Raw genomic sequence first — 17,722 nt, 5'->3', positions numbered from 1 at the left:
AGCATCAATGCTTAAATAAGAAAACCCAACTTAATGCTGGGTGTGGGCTAGGGACAACTGTATTAAGAGGACTAGTATAGTCCTATAGTAATGAATTTTATATCAGTTACATATTAAATGAAACAAAGATATCTTTATAAAAGAGAATAGAACATTTAGGTTTGAATTGTAATTTCAAAACCAGTTTGCACCCAAGTCCAAAACAATTAGGAAGGTACAAACTAAGGGGGAAATGAAAGAATCTGTCTGTTCTTTACTCAAAAAGCCTTGCTTATTCTAATTCTACTGCTTTGAAAGTAATAAATTCCGAAAGTCCTTATACTTATTTCCTCATGTATCTCATCATAGTATATTCTCCCTGGAGCACTTACGTTGTCTTATCTAACATCTGGGGAATTGGGAGGTCTTGCCTGTAAAAAAAAAGCTTAACAGTAGCCCCCTCACTTTCATACAGAATGAGCACCCCTCAGCTTAAGCTCTAGAACTATTTAAAAACTAACACCTAAGTACTGCTGACCCATATTCCACACAACTATGAACTGCAGCACTTGTAGAATAAATTATAACGAAACTAGGAATTTCTGTAAAACACCATGACCATGCCACATTTAAAAGACAAATCAAGGAAATGAGAGGCTTTTCCATGTTAAAAACTTGGAAATACGAACTAAGACATACTTATCTGTAACCCAAACAGCAGCACTGAAGCAATGGTAGAAAGAACAATGGCCGCTGCTGCAGAAAAGCCTTTCATGATGTTGTCTGTGTACTTGACCACAACAGAAGTGTAGAGGCCGCCAACACTTGCGAGAACTTGTATATAGAAAGAAAGAACATGTTAACATGCTAATAAATGAAACCTTCTATGTGGTAAGGAAATTTTCATCCTCAAAGGTGCCATACTATTTTCCTTAGAAGCAGCCACCTGTGAGAGTTACATTAAAATTCAGCAATAGTGCCTACAAAACTGTTTTTCAGATGCCCGAAGGGCTATGTGGTCCACTACTAACTTGTACACATTTATTGCTAACACATTAGACAATTCTGATTAAGAAAGCAAGATTGCTTTGGGACAGCTATGCCACAAAATTAAGTCAATAAAACCAAAATTACATTTTCAAACTAGTGTTCACAATATAAAGGAACAACTTTAAAATGCTATAAACGCTTCAAATAGACATCTGACTCTTTTTTTTTTTTTTAAGGGTCTACCCAGAACCTTTGATTCCTGGATACTTACAGATGACAAACCAGACATAATATGTGTAACCATAGAAAAATCCTTTTTCTTTAATTTCAGCTCCATCTGACAAGTAGACGCCAACTAATGTCACAACAATCCCTGATAGATACATTTGAATGTTTCTCACCCAAAGGGAAGTGTCTGAACTCTTTAAAACTTTTTCAAAGTACACTCCTAAAAGAAAATTAGACATGCAAATATGAGACAAAGATATTATTAGAAATTAACTTAAAAAGAACTTCCTAACTCGCATTTCACAGGACTCTAAATTACTGTTAAGAACAGTTCTGCCATTATTATAGCAGTAAGATACATCACAAAACTATTAATGCTAATAAAAAGACTTGCTTTGGTCAGCTGGAAAACTATACTATTAGAGTCAATATCGTAATCACATCCTTATAAAATCTGCCTATTAGTGAATATTCCCAGCTTTGCAAAGTAACCTGTATAATCACCACTTGGGATTTTTTCAGAGTAAGTAACACAACCAAAATGAAATTTTAATAGAACTTGCTGAGTGGAGCCATTTGCCTTTAAAGCAAGGCTCCCCAAGCCACGTTCATACACAATGTCAGAAGGACCAAGAACTCTGCATTTTTCTGTGTTTGGGACGACCACAGCTTTTTTCAGATACTCTAAAAGAGCGCATGATACCTCCCCATCCACCCCCAATCAGTATTGTAAGTTTTACTCTTGAAATGAACACGTTTAACAAAGATATTGAAGATTTTAATTATAAATACCATGTGAATTGGAGATTTAGAAATCGCCACTGAAGTACTAATCCACTAAAAATTCTAATGAAAAACAAGATTGATTTTGACAAACATATTGGGAAGAGCCAGAAAATGGGGAAAAACATAATTTCCACCTATGAATTTCCTATCTGGGAAAACCACTTAACTAGTGAGTGCTCAGTTATTCCAGTATAGAGGGATAGTAAGCCACTCACCATTTCTTCAACTGTTTAAGAAATTGAACTAACTAGAATGTTGGACACAAACATTTAATTGTTAAAAGTAATGCTAAAAAATCAAATAGTATATTATTTGGGGGGGGGGGGTAACACAATTTTGTTTCTAATTTGCTCATTACTAAGAATAAAAATTTAGCATGATGCTATCATTAGGTATGTTCTCAAATTTAGATATTCCCCTCTCATCAAACATCTTTTTTTATAATCAATATTTCACTTCCATATCCAGCCTACTTTCCTAGTCAAAAGTAAAAGCAGAGTCCAAACTCTTGAAATAACACAAATAGAGGTAAAGTCATATAGCTATAACTAATATACTCTTTACCAGAAAGAACTATCTCTAAAACACATTTTATTTCTTATGTTACACATTCATATACTGTCTCTTGATTGAGTGCAGAATGGCTGTCTCTACACAATTCCAGATTTCTTTATTTGATGTTAGTGATTTTGATTCTTGTCCCTCCATTTTTGGCTGTTACTTTATGTATTAAGTGTTCTGATACCCTCTACCCCACCCCTTTTTTCTCCCTGTTGAAGCAGAGGAAGAACTTGAAGTTACGAGGGAAAAACAAATACTGGGCTGGACTAAGAATGGTCAAGAACAAGTATATTCTTAAAGAACTGCAAGTACGAGTAAAGACTGAGGTCTGAACTGAGTTAAACACTACCATGCATTTATTGGAAAAATAGCTGACATAAACTAAACTATAGGTAAGCTTTAATGGAAATAAAATGTTATAATAAAACAAGATAAACTAAATCCCTATTTAAAGCTTGATATTTTTAAAATTGGGTAACAGTAAAATGCTTTTATGATTTACCTGCAAATCCTGAGCACAATACAGCAATAGCTATAGCGCCAAACCCTAAAAATGGATTTTGTTCCACCTGCAATAATAATGTTTTAAGTTATTTTTAATGAATAATAAATAGAATTCATCCAAGAGAAGAGACCAAATAAATGAACACAAAAATTTGTGTTACAGTTTTACTTAAAGTATTTGCCATATTAGACACGGCTATTCTATAGTCCTAACTCTTGAAATAATACAAATAGAGATAAAAACATATAGCTATAACCAGTTATAGAATGGAATACCACCCCCCCCCCAAAAAAAAAAAACCACACAAATATAATCTTGATGTAACAAGTCTCTAGTATTTAGAACAAAGTTAATTAGCAAGTTACATCTCACACTGCTCAGTCAAAATCTAGAGATAGTGTAAAGTTTTAGGACATAATGAGGAACGGTAACAGATGAATACATCTAGACGAGAAATACAGGGAAGTATTGGGGCAGGAGGCAGGAATCGGGAAGTCTCTAGAAACCAAATTCTAGAAAGAAGCCACAAGGTTGTCTCAATGAGGAAAAAAGACTTGGAGAGGAAGGATGTGACACTGTCCTCAAACATTCAGAAGCTATGTGGGAGATAGTAGGAATTTGAGTTATTCTGACAAGAACGAAGAACAATGAGGCAGTTACAGGAAGCTGTACCCTGTTTAAAGTATAAAAGAACTTTTTAGAGCAACGATTTTCAACCTTTTTCATCTCATGGCACACATAAACTACTGAAATTCCAAAATACACCAAAAAAACATAACTTTTGCAGATCTGACAAAATATTTTGATTCACTCACACCAGACAGCTATGGTTGTGTTGGCTGTTGTCTTGTTTTTTTGTTTTGTTTTTAATTTCAAAATCTTACGTAAAAGAGGTCAGTACCCCTGACTGAATAGTCAGGTATTCCATGTTTTAAAAATTCCTGTGGCACTGGTTGAAAATTGCTGCTCTAGAGGGATCCAAAAGTAGGATAAGCTGCCCTAAACTCTGCTTTAGTTTATTAAACTTTTCATATACATTACCTACATAAGGTGGACCTAACATCTTTTCTAATGGTGTGAGGTATTACTTAAAGTTCGCATTTAACTTTTAATTACATATTGGCCTTATTTCCCAACAAATTTCTTTGAAAGTCTACAACTGAGTTCAATATGCAGTGCATGGTTGATCAGTGTTTTGAAATGTCACCAAGAATATGAGCATGTTTAAACATGTGAAGACAATAAATATTAATCTAAAACTCATTTTCTTGGGGGGCGGGGAGAAATCTCCTCCAGACTAGAAAGGAACTATCTAAAAAGGAACTGACTTCCTGTTTTTACAGGCTCTCCTTACATCCCCAGCTGCCCTAAATTCCTAAAAAGAGCTTTCATTTATTAAAAGTTGAAGAGTCTTCCGTTGTAGAAAGAAACTAATGACTTTCAGAAAGTCATTCACTGGAGTTCCACTTCCTACAGCTCTTTAAGAAAATAACCAATTAAAGCGTATAATATTTTTAAAAATTCAGGTATGTACCTTAACATTTAACTTTTAGCAAACTAAAAGTTGTAAAGTAAAGTACACATTTTGCCCTATTTTAGTTATCAATTATCAGTAAAAACACTACCCTTTAATCTCTATGACTGACAGTGGGAGTATATGCAAAAGGATAAAAAACTGCCCCGGCTGGGTGGCTTAGTTGGTTCAAGTGCCATCTCATACACCAAAAAGGTTTCAGGTTCTATTCCCAGTCAGGGCACATACCTAGGTTGGGGGTTTGATCCCCAGTCTAGCGCACATGACAGGCAATCGATTGTTTCTCTCCCCCCAGCCCTTCCTCACGTTCTAAAATCAATATACATATCCTCAGGTAAGGATTTTAAAAAGGGGGATAAAAAAACTGTGAAGTTGGGGGTACAGAGAGATGAAAACTAGATGGACAAAACCTTGCTCAGTGTTTCTGAGAAAATGTCTTAACGAGGCTTAAAAGTTCTGAACATACACACTTTGGTAGAAGTCACAATTTTAGTTACAGGTTACTTCACCTCTTTGGACTTTAGTTTTGTCATCCATAACATTAAAGAACCTTCCATCTCAAACATTTATGCATATTCCCCTCTAAAAACAAAGAAAGCCAATAAATTACATTATCCTTAGTAATACACTAACGGGATTTTAAAAGCCTATAAATAGAGCAAATATTTTCAATCAAAGAAATATAATGGTGCTGTATTCATCATCAATGTGACTAAAGTATATAAGACATAGGAAGTTTTCTATTTTAGTTATGGTAAGCATTTTGTTTCTTACCATGACTTTCGTAGCTTGAGCTGGTTTCCACTGTACAAGTATAACTCCACCACACAGCATAAAAACTGAAATCCATTGTACTTTGCTGAGTGTCCGGTTCAACATTAAAACAGTACATAAAGCAGTACAAGGAATCTTCAATTGGTAGGTCACCTAGAAATAAAATAATGAATCAGTGAACTTAACATTAATCTCTGACACCACTATTTCTGTTATCATTAATAGAATTATTGAGAAAAACATTTGATAATGTGATTAAAGGGTTAATAAAAATAATTTCACCATAAAAACATTTTTAAAGATTCTGCTCTCCATTATCATTTATTCCACTTACCTGGTACACTGCTGCATCCAGGTTGCTAAGAGCTAGGAAAGCCATGTTGTTCTGAACAGCATACACTAATGATGGCACACTTAACTTCATCAGTTCTTTGGGGCTCCCCAATACATTTTCTCTTAACGAAGTCTTGAATCTACCCAGACTACCAGTTTCTCTTTTAAAACAAAAGGGAGGAAAGGAGAAGGAGTTGAGGAAAATTAAAGAGCATCCTTTGGATAAGAATTCTTCACACATAGAATAGCTATATTAAGTCCGTTGATGTTAATTTAGCAAATTTATTCTGTCTTTATAATTTTCAACTAATTTTAGATTTTAAAAAATGCCAACAATTGCATAAAAGAAAAGCAGTTATAAGTTCTCTTTGGGAAAGTATGAAAACAGGTTTACCATTGTCAGCCTCTGATAAAAGTTCCAGGAGTTTTTGAGTATATTAAATAAATAGTAAGACAGCAGGAAGCCAGAAATGCTGACGATTACCTATTTAATTTAACCCCTGACACTTTAACTGCCATTACATCAAGTTCACCCTGATTATTTCTTAATCAGGTTGCATATCGGTTTTTAAAGTTTTTTTTTTATTACAATAAATTTAAATTTTAAAAGAAAAAGGCTTTGGTAGCTATGGAAGTTACTTGGGATAGGAATTGATGGATTCAGGTCAATATCATTTGCAACTTAGCTCAGTGCTTATGAAGTATAGTGGACAATCAACTTTTAAGTATATTCTCATAAAACTCAAGTACCTATCTATAATTTTGCAGGAAATCTGTAACTAATACCAACAAAAACTATAATGAATATAAAGTTTACTACTTGACTGCATATTGATTATCCATGCTCTTAACTATTCTTATTTTTCCTCAGGAGGAATAAGACAATCTGGCTTATTTCTCCCATTGTAAATCATAATAAGCATCACACCAAAAAAAGTACTTTATCAAAAGGGCCTAACTACAATTCACAATATACTTAGGAGGACCATAATACTTTGTTGACCTGTTTCAACTCCAAGTTTGATACAGTTAACTTATTAGAATCGAGTCATTAATTGATTTTTCTCCTACAAAAATAATCATCAATGTTCTAAGGGGGAGCAAAAAGTCCATAATGTTAAATTGACTATCTATACCTATCCAGGGTACAACACTCCAGCCCCCAAGACAATGCTTAAGTGCTTAATTAAGTAAGGCAGGAAATTTGGCCTAGGCCACAGAAACAAAAGATATCCTGAGTTACAGATCTTCCTCTGTTGCCAAATTCACCCTGCTCCAACGGTAAATCTCTATGCTGAGAAGTAACACACATGGCTTGGTGGGAGATTGCAATCCATCCAGAGGAGGCAGAAAATATCAGAAAGGTCACTCTGAGAAATTTTACAGGGTAGGGGTTTCCAAGGATCTGAAGATGGGCCCTTTAAACATTTCACATTCTTTTTTAAATTACTTTTAGTGCAAATCTAAGGTGACCTATACACTTTCTCAACATCTTAAAACAGAGTATAAAGAATTTTTCAAAGAATGTTTTCCCTCAATTATAAAATTGAAGAAAAAATTAAAGAGAAAATAATCAGTTCTAACCATCATTAACAAGGTGATGTATTAGAAAACATAATTCAACATTTTCCTTAATGTATAATTCTCACTAGTAAGCAATTATATGATAGTAGAGATATAAATCTTACAGATTTTGTGAAGTATAGAATACTGCTTTCACCATACTTTCAATGCCCTTCTAAAATACTGACATATATTGACATATTCAGAGTGCTTCCCCAAGGAGCTACTGAGATGTACCCATCTGTACCCATTTCCCACATTCTACCTCCTTCCATGTCCACTGATCTCCCACCTAAGACTCCCCAAACTCTAGTATAGTCACTATTTTTCCTTTCCCTAATCTGCTATGGGCAATACCATTTACCTTCACCCATTAGAGATACTCTAAGCCAGCGGTTCTCAACCTGGGGGTCAAACGACCCTTTCACAGGGGTCGCCTAAGACCATCAGAAAACACATATATAATTACATATTGTTTTTGTGATTAATCACTAGGCTTTAATTATGTTCAATTTGTAACAATGAAATTGGGGGTCATCACAACATGAGGAACTGTATTAAAGGGTCGCAGCATTAGGAAGGTTGAGAACCACTGAAAGCCTTCAACAGCATCGTTAATTTTTGGCTAATGAGAGAATACAGTTGATCTATCACTGGTACCCTTTTGCCTGTCGAAATATGGGCTACTTAACGATCTTATTGCTATTTCTAATAACCATACCTGCACCAATAATCAAGGTGGCTGTAGCCCCTTTCCTCCCTGTCACTTTTCTCCTTTCTTATCTCTTCTTCCATACTTTCCAGTTTTCACAAAAACATGGCCCTATGAGACCACCAGCCAGTCTGAGTACACCTTTCCTGACATGTGACAAACCAGTAGAGAACAGTGTTTTGGATTAACCTTCAGATCTTTTGCTCTTCTGACTATATCTTTTGTTCAATGCTTCGGAGCTACTACTTACTCACTGCCAGTAAGGTCTTAGCATCTTTTTCTGGTTCCTTTGCTAATGTGGACGTTTGAGAAGCCAAGCTATACCAAAATGCTAACTACTAGAATGCTCAAGTTTCACTGTAGTACCTCAGAATTACAGCAATATTATCCTATGTAATAAAAGTCTAGGTGGCGTAGCACAAGGCTGTCACAAGATGGCCACGCGCACAGCGGAGGAGGGGCCCGGCGGCCACTCCGCACAGTGAGGCCTGGGGGTCCCGTGGCTCCACAGGCAGGGGAGCAGTTAGGGGGCAATCAGGCAGGCAGGCAGGCAGGCGAGTGGTTGGGAGCCAGCGGTCCCAGATTGTAAGAGGGATGTCCAACTGGCAGTCAGACATTCCCTGAGGGGTCCCAGATTGGAGAGGGTGCAGGCCGGGTTGAGGGACATTCTTCCCCGCCCCCCTGCATGAATTTTGTGCACCGGGCCTCTACTATAATTATAAGGTATTTTGAAAAAAGTTACAAAAAATGTCAGAGGATACTAAAAGAACTTGTAAAAAGAAAACACAAGCTCGGGAATAAAAGAAAAATAGGTATAAGAAAGAAGAAAATGTGGGAATCAGTACACAGAAAGTTTTAAAGATGATAATGATTTCAGTATTAATCAGATTAAATCCTGCTTAATTTAACATGTATTAATACAGCTCTGAAAGCTTATATTTAGCTTTAATCACTACAGTTTAAAAAAAAGTAACAGCAATGTATCTTCCAGAAAACACTAATCATCAATCCTTTTACTATTTAGTAGATAAAAATAAATGATCAATTCTAAATATACTGCAGCCTTAAATATACTATAAAAAGTAACAAATAAAAACCAATGGCCGCTCTCTCGCTCTCGCGCTCTCTCTCCCTCTCTCCCCCCTTTCTCCCTCTCCCCACCCCACCCCCACCCCCAGCTTAAAAAAAAAAAAAAAAAAAAGAAAAACCAATGGCCATTTTCTTCTTCCATTTTCATGCCTTCATATTTACCCAAGTACCTTAATGAGTATCTTTTGTTAAAAACTAATTTATTAAATTTAACTCTGTAAATGGCAATGCTAGATAAGAGAAAGAGCATGTATAATCAAAAAGCATATACTAGTTTTCATAAACGTATTTCCTACTTGAACAATGTTATTTTTATCACTAAAACAAAATCTATGTGCAGCCTTTTGTTACCTGAAGAAATTGAGGCTCCATATTGATTGCAGAGAGATTCCAAGGCCTCCACCCCTCATAAATTTCCTATCAAATACTGAAACCAATTCTTTCTGACCTATATTTGGTCAAAAGTAGGCCTCATTCTTCCAGCTCCTGATCTGACGAGAACTACTAGGAGGCATAAAATCCTTGGCTAGGTTACCAAGGCACTGTGCTAAATGGAACACAGCAGAAGTTACTTATGAGCGTAAGAAATTTAAATCTTACAAATTTCCTATCTGTAAAGTTAAGTATAATTAACTTACATAAAAGACTTAGGGGGCCAGGTATAAAAACCAATAATGAGGCCGAAACAGGTTTGGCTCAGTGGATAGAGCGTCGGCTTGCGGACTGGAAGGTCCCAGGTTCGATTCCGGTCAAGGGCATATACCTGGGTTGCGGGCACATCCCCAGTGGGAGATGTGCAGGAGGCAGCTGATCGATGTTTCTCTCTCATCGATGTTTCTAACTCTCTCTCTCCCTTCCTCTCTGTAAAAAATCAATAAAATATATTTTAAAAAAAACAAACAAAAAAAAACCCAATAATGAGGTCATATGAGGACAAAAATACTCATATGAGGTACAAGACTTTTACTATCACATGTCCCTACACCCCTTATAGCATGGATACAGAGAGGCAGTCAGAATGTAAACTCAGCAGGAGAAATAGAATAGGGCTGGATAATCTACAACATAAGTATTTGATAGCTACGTTAATTATTCTAGGTAATACTTGAAATAATAAAAGAATTTCCTCCAGCCTTATGTGGATAGTAGCTCAAAGATTTAAGACACATGTGCTTTATTACTAAACACACCCAAAGTATAGGTACATTTATACATCCTACTAGATTTATTTTATCAACTGTGGTGAATAGCAAACAATAAAAAGTTGACTTTGTTCTGGCAATGTGAAAGTGTTTTCATTTCCTTCTCTTCATAGCACAAAAGACTAAATCAAAACTGTCCGTTTTAATAGCTATGACAGGGTTTAATAAATCATACAAGTAACCAGTAATTTTCCTGTGAATTATAATAGTAATTAGTTTTATGAAGAACCAAAATATTTAAAATGTTATACTGTTTTATGTTTAAATGAGATTACAACTTAGAAATTGGTAACTTATAATTCAAAGATTTTAGGAATTAACTATTCACATAAGAGCGTTTACAACACCAAAATATTAATTTGCCCATTCACCAAAACAGAATTTAATCGTTCCCTTCTCAATTTAAAAGTGATCTGATGTAATCATACATGTACACTACAGTGTATGTAAAAAGATAATTATTTCATTTTTGTAGTAGCAGAAGACTGGAAATGACCCAATGCCCATCAATAGAGACTCCATATCTGATACATCCATACAATGGAAAACCATGCAGCTCTCAAAAAGAACGAGACAGATTTCTATGTACTGACATGGAACAATAATCTCTAAGGTAAATAAAGAGGAGTACAGTCTATACTGTGTATATATAGACACACGCATATAACTAAAACTCACCAATTAGACCACATATACCTTAAATCTTATTTATCAAAGTAACTGTCCATTCATTCTTCCCCATACTCCATTATGTTCTTGCAGTTCTAACTTATCTTCTCATTGAAATAAGTATATTTTCCATTCCAAAAATTACTGCAAATTATAAGTAAAATCAACAAGCATGGGAAAACCCAAATTAATTACTAACAGAAACTAAAAAGAACTGGTCAGTTTTTTTAATTACAAAATTACACTGAAGCAGAAAAAGAATAACCCAAGTATTCCAAACAGTCTATGTGCTCTAAAACTAAAGGCAAAAAGAACTATATACAAAAACTGAACTTGTTAGTAGGTTTGTTTTTCACATTGTATGTTAGAAATTCTAAATCTACTTATGTATTCTAGAATTGAGCAAATAAATACCTTAAGAATAATGGGAGCCAGACTCGCCACCACTGAAGAAGGGAACAAATATGAAAAAGGGGAAGGTTTAATCAACTCTGCAGTGTTGGATCAGAATTATAGGCATCAAACAATATGTAACTCACACAGTTACACACACAGACATATATATGTATACATATGTATACACAGATAGGTGTGTATATGTGCACATACATATATTTCCTAGCTCTGTCTGCTGAGAGGGCCTAGAAGCAATGATACCCCAGTAGCAATAAGCACACCTAGTATCTATATTCTTGTTAAGTACCATTCTGGAAAAAAATAAAGAAAAAGGAACAAAGCTTTAAGGCTTCTTAGAGAAATGTATGGTTTCAGAGTTGGGGCAGGGAAAATCCAAGATCAGTCTTGACCATCTTGGCATGAAAAAAAAAGATGGAGAAACTGTTCTAGATTAAAGGAAGCTACAGATACGGCAACTCGATGTAAACTGACTAATTTACTATTAAAGGACAATAGTGGGCAATTGGCAAGGTCATCTAAGGTCTGTGAATTAAACAGTACTGTATTGATGTTGATATTGTGTGATTATGTAAGAACTAGTGGCCGGTGCACGGATTCGTGTACACTGAAAGGAAATTAATTAGAAGAAATGTTTTAATATCACTATTCGCCCTTTCTTTATAATAGAAGTGTCAGCCAAATTCACGATGGAAAATAACAGATCAAAACACACGCATGCGATTGACGCCAGCGAGAGCTTTATATGTATCATGCATACATGAGGCAACTTAGCCTTTTATATACACAGAATAAAGTTGCTTAGTTAGACCTGCTTTCTGATTTAGCTAAACTTTTTCCAGCCCAGTGAAGCACCCCAACTTGTCTTTCAGGTAATTAGCAACACAGCAGTAAATATCAACACAAAGCAGATTATTATTGTAGATCACGCAGGGAGAACAAAGGCTAAAATATTTAACTGCAGCGGTGTTTGACTATATTCTGCACAGTGAGAAAACCTGAAGTCATTTTCAAGGTCCACCATTTCTTCTTTTCAGTCGGGTCAAGTTTCTAAACTTTCTAAATCTCCATTTTCCAGCTAACGAAAAGAAAATAGGATTCTACTGAGTCTCTACCTACTCCAGGACTTCTGTGAAGATCAAATGAGATGAGGCACGGGAAAATGCTTCACAGACATTTGGTTAAAGTGTGAAATGTTTGCACCTGGCTGTAAAGCAAGCAAGTCATGTTCCTGAGCTGAAGAAACTGCAAGGAGGCTAGTCGTTGCTAGGGAGAGGAAGCCAGGCGTTGCTATATGGCGTCATTACCCACATGGACACTTAGCATATTAGCCTTTTATATATATAGACTAGAGGCCCGGTGCACAAAAATCTGTGCACCCGGGGGGAAGGGGGGGGTCCCTCAGCCTGGCCTGTGCCCTCTCGCAGTCTGGGACCCCTCGGGAGATAACGCCCTGCTGGCTTAGGCCTGCTCCCGGGTGGCAGAGGGCAGGCCCAATCCCTAGGTGCAGCCCCTGGTCGGGCTCAGAGCAGGGCCGATTGGGGAGTTGGGGCGCCGCCCCCTGTCATGCACAGAGCAGGGCGGATTGGGAGGTTGCAATGCCACCCTCAGTCACGCTCAGGGTAGGGCCGATTGGGGGGTTGGGGCACCACCCCGTCACACTCAAGGCAGGGTCGATGGGGACGTTGCGGCGCCACCCTGTCACGCACAGAGCAGGGTCGATCAGGGGGTTGGGGAGCTCCCCCGTGTCATGCACAGAGCAGGGCCCATCAGGGGGTTAAGGAGCTCCCCCCTGTCAATCACAGAGTAGGGCCGATAGGGGAATTGGGGCACCACCCCGTCACACACAGAGCAGGGCCGATCAGGGAGTTGGGGCGCTGCCACTGTCACACTCAGGGCAGGGCCGATGGGGAGGTTATGGCTCTACCCCATCAAACACAGAGCAGGGCCCATGGGGGGGGGGTGCTGCCCTCTATCACCCACAGAGCAAGGCTGAGCAGGGGGTTGGGGCGCCGCCACTCTCACACTCAGGGCAGGGCCGATGGGGAGGTTATGGCTCTACCCTGTCACACACAGAGCAGGGCCCGTGGGGGGGTGGAGGGGGTTGGGGCACCGCACCCTGTCACACACAGAGCCGCAGGGTGATCAGGGGGTTTGGGCGCTGCCCCCGTCACGCTGATCCCGGTGCCGGGAGGCATATTACCCTTTTACTATATAGGATAGAGGCCTGGTGCATGGGTGGGGCTGGCTGGTTTGCCCTGAAGGGTGTCCTGGATTAGGGTGGGGGTCCCCACTGGGGTGCCTGGCCAGCCTGGATGAGGGGATGATGGCTGTTTGCAGCTGGTCACACACCCTTCAGGGTGGGGGTCCCCACTGGGGTGCCTGGCCAGTCTGGGTGAGGGGCTGAGGGCTGAAGCTCCCAACTGCTCCTTTTTTTCTTTTTCTTTTTTATTCTGGGCCAGCTTTAGCTCTGGCTCCAGCTCTGAGGCCTCTGCTGCTGAAAGCAGGTATCTGGTTTGTTTGGGTTCTATAATCGAAACAATGTATAACTCCAGCTCTGAGATCCCGGCCCGCTGAAAGCAGGTTTCTGGGGTTTTGTTTAGCTTCTATATTTGTAACAATGTTGCAAACTGCAGGATATGAGGCCGGCAAGGCAGGCGGAGAACGTTGGAGTCCTCCCTCACTGAAGCAAGCAAGCCTCATGTTAGTTTCAAGCTGCCTGGCTGCCGGCCGCCATCTTGGCTGGCAGTTAATTTGCATATAACCCTGATTAGCCAATGGGAAGGGTAGCGGTCGTACGCTAATTACCATGTTTCTCTTTTATTAGATAGGATGTCCTGTTTTTAGGAAATATGCCTTAAAGAATTTAGGGACATATGGCATCTTGTGTAAAACTGTTCAGGAAAAATTATACACACAAATACAAATACATACATAGAAAGAATATAAAACATGAATGGTAAAATTTTAACATCTGGGGATAAAAACTTAAAGAGAAAAAATAAAATTACTGAAAATCATTGAGATATTTAACAGTGCTATTAAGTGTTTATCTTTGTCTTAGTTAATTAAAAACAAACAAACAAACAAACAAAAAAACCTGCTTAGTAATTTCACTAGAGATCAGGGAACTTGTCTTCTATTCCTATCACTGCAGTCACTTTCTAGATATTTTTGACAAATTATAACTTCCCTCAGCCTAAAGTTTCTCATCACAGATGATAAAATAATAGATACAGCTAAAGAGGTATGAGAATGAGATGAAAATTAGCTGTATTTACCTGTATGTTTCCCTCACCTGTTTTTAAGGGGAGACAGGAAAGAACATTTTCTTAACACCATCACTCTGGCAGCCTGCCATTCTCAATAGCAACAGTCCTGAACGTCTGAAGGCAGCAAACTTAGTTGCTGCAATCTTAAAAAGAGGATGTTTGGCACTTTACATAACATGTTTTGACAGTGATTTAACAGTTGGTATCCTAGAGAGTAGTTACTTGCTCTCTAAAAAAAAAACACAGAAATTTGATATCTGCTCATTAGTTTTAAAACCTCGTTTTTCACAATAGCCCTCCCCAAAAGAACAGGTAGCGGTCTTCTCTGGTTTTTCTAAGGAAATTTTAACTTAGGTTATATATTATAGCAATGATACATTTTTAAGAATTTTCCTCATAATTTATTGCCCAATTTTCTTGGAGATCTCACCAAGGTATGCACTTCCCTGCCTGAAAGAGGTGTTTTTACTTTTTTTCTGAAGAAATATAAATCAAGTCTGTGATCTCTGTTCCCCAATATATATCAGGCACTCCTCACTGAAGCAAGTCTATATCTCTTCTAAGAAGCTAAAAATCCTAAATACATCAGGGAAAAGATTTTCAAGTCAATTCTGTTTATAATTTTTTAATTAGTTCCTTTTAAAATGTTATAAATAAGTAGGGCAGAAGAAAGATTTGCAATTAAAATTAAGCTATCATCATGCAGTGTTTTGGCAAGCCAGCAATACCATGCAGCTTTCAAAGGTCTTAACAATCTGATAATGTGAACATTAGGGTACTCATGCCTCAAGGATGCAGTTCTGCTACTCCTACCCCAGGTAAGGGGAAAAGAGAAAGAACCAAAGAGAATAGGTGTCAGCCATTTGACCTAGATTGCAATTGTGAGTTCTGTCCAAATAAGATTCTGTAGGTATAGAAACTCTGGGTCACTTCCAAGCCTGACTGACCTTCCACTGGGTCTGGAACCTTGATGTTACATTTGATTAGGTAACATTCATTAGCCAAAGATTACGTCAATTAGTCCCTTTCTAGGCTCAAAGTTCTCACACTAGAGAAGAGTAACTAGAGACCTCAGGCCTCCAAAGGCTCACCAGGATCCCTGGAGCTACAACGGCCTCTGCATAAACTCATGGGAACTCATGATTCTAATTTGCCTGATCTGGGCCCTTGACTGAAGTTATCCTTAAACCTATCCTGCTTCATTTAACTCATAAAATTATTGGACACTGCTTCATATCAGACAGTTATTTCTTAAGCTGACTTTCATTTGTCTAAACACTGCAACTATTATTGTATGTCCTCTTTATAGTCTGTAGTTTCTGGTTATACTGTACAGAAAACAATACTCTTTAATGTATACGGGGTCAAAGGACATTGAAAACGATACTTTTACAAGATCACTCTTTTAACAGTCTTTTAATCCTGAGATTAAATACTTTCATGTGGTAAGGACTCCCATATTTATTTTTCCAGCCCAGACCTCTGTTGTGTGTGTGCCTATTCTGTACCTATTTTTCCATGCCCACTAGGATGTCTCAGAGGCATTAAAATTTTACATTATACCTACCCCAAATTGTCGGTTTCACCTTCCCTCAAAGCTGCTTTTCTTCCTGTCTCAAAAAAGAAAACACAAAATCTCTATTTACCTACTCTTCTATACAAAGAAAGATATGATTCTTGACACCTCCCTTACTCTCGTCTATTGCAGTTGGTCCTCATTAGTCATGGATTCTGTGTACAGCAGGCCCTCGGGTTACGTCGGAGATCCATTCCTACATAAGCACCTGCGTCACTCACATGGCGCACGTACGCAGCAGTAATGAAGTGAGACAGTAAAAAAAATTAAAAGAAAGATAATTCCTGACCTTTACTTGTGGTAAATAAATAATAAAAAACATAAAGCACATATGTACATACGTCAAAATGACAGAACTTTTTTTATAAATAAATGGGAGATGGCGACATAACCACAAAACGACGTACGTCAAGTCCGATGCAACCCAAGGACCGTCTGTATGCGAATCTGCCAATATGCTAAAATGTATTTGTAATCCCAGAATCGATCCTCACAGCACTTTCAGTCATCGGTGGAATGTAGAGTTGCAAAAACATTTAGTGGCCTGATGCTCACATTTTCAGCCTAGGTAAAATAAAGGCAATACTCTGACTTCTTATTTCAGCTCATACTGTAAACAAGCACAGTCTATCTAGTGCCAATTTTTTTTATATTTTTGTGCTTTTTAATTTTTAATTTTTTTTTTTGGTGATTTTACTGTTTAAAAATGACCCCCACGAGTAGTGCTAAAAAGTGTCGTGCTCCTTAGTGCAAGAAGGCTGTTATATGCCTTAGAGAGAAAAATACATTAGGTAAGTTTTGTTCAGGTATGAGTCTAGTGTTGTTGTCTGTGAGCTCAATGCTAATGAATCAATAATATATATTGTGAATACGTGCACAAGTAGCTCGCTGCCACTTGCTTCAGCTGGCCGCCCCGCTCACCGCCGCTCATGGCTCTCCACCGTAGCTCGCTGCCTCACCCTCCTGCTATTCAGTCTTTATGTGACAGTGCCCCAACCAATTTGCATATTACCCTATTATAAGTATAGATAAGGTGTCTTTAAACACAAACACACATAAAACAACATCAAATAAAATCCAAAATCCTTCACAGGCCCATAGGGTTGCTCTGATATCCTTCTGATCTCTCCTCCTTTACTCCCCTCTCACAATTCTCCAGACACACTAATTTGTTATTCACTCTTCTCTTTGACTTCTCTCTGCTCTTTTCTTGTCTATCTTCTACTCAATCTTCAGGTCTTAGTTTAAATATAATATCCTCAGAGGGAAAGCCCTCTAATCCAAATGGAAGCCCTCTATTATAGTTACAGCATCTTCTACTTCTCCGTAACAACACCAATTTATTATTTGCTCAAGTATCTGATTCTCCACTAGATTGTGAGTTCCATGAGGACAGGACTATGCCTTCTTAGTTCTCAGCTATACTTCTTACATCTGGAACAGTGCTGAGCACATGACTGGGGCTTAATAAATGAATGAAACTGATTATCCCATTACATCTTTTTAATAATATATTGAGATAGACATAGCATGAC

The 17,722-nt window shown here is 37.9% G+C and overlaps 1 protein-coding gene across 2 annotated transcripts in view; it reads right to left on the bottom strand.

Moving 5' to 3' along the window:
* The window catches only part of SLC35A1 (solute carrier family 35 member A1), a 30,024-nt gene that overhangs the window by 3,354 nt on the left and 8,948 nt on the right, over positions 1-17,722 (bottom strand). Inside the window, exons 3-7 of one of the 2 annotated variants that reach the window (XM_081094413.1) lie at positions 5,692-5,851; positions 5,358-5,510; positions 3,047-3,113; positions 1,241-1,417; positions 679-813 (exon numbers count right to left, since the gene is read on the bottom strand). In XM_081094413.1, the coding sequence (XP_080950539.1) occupies positions 679-813; positions 1,241-1,417; positions 3,047-3,113; positions 5,358-5,510; positions 5,692-5,851 (692 nt within the window). The remainder of the gene's footprint in view (positions 1-678; positions 814-1,240; positions 1,418-3,046; positions 3,114-5,357; positions 5,511-5,691; positions 5,852-17,722) is intronic. The other variant, XM_081094414.1, reaches the window with a different exon arrangement.

This window comes from Myotis nattereri, assembly GCF_964212035.1.
Source record: "Myotis nattereri genome assembly, chromosome: 6".
Lineage (NCBI taxonomy): Eukaryota > Metazoa > Chordata > Mammalia > Chiroptera > Vespertilionidae > Myotis > Myotis nattereri.
This window is presented reverse-complemented; position numbering and strand designations above follow the sequence as displayed.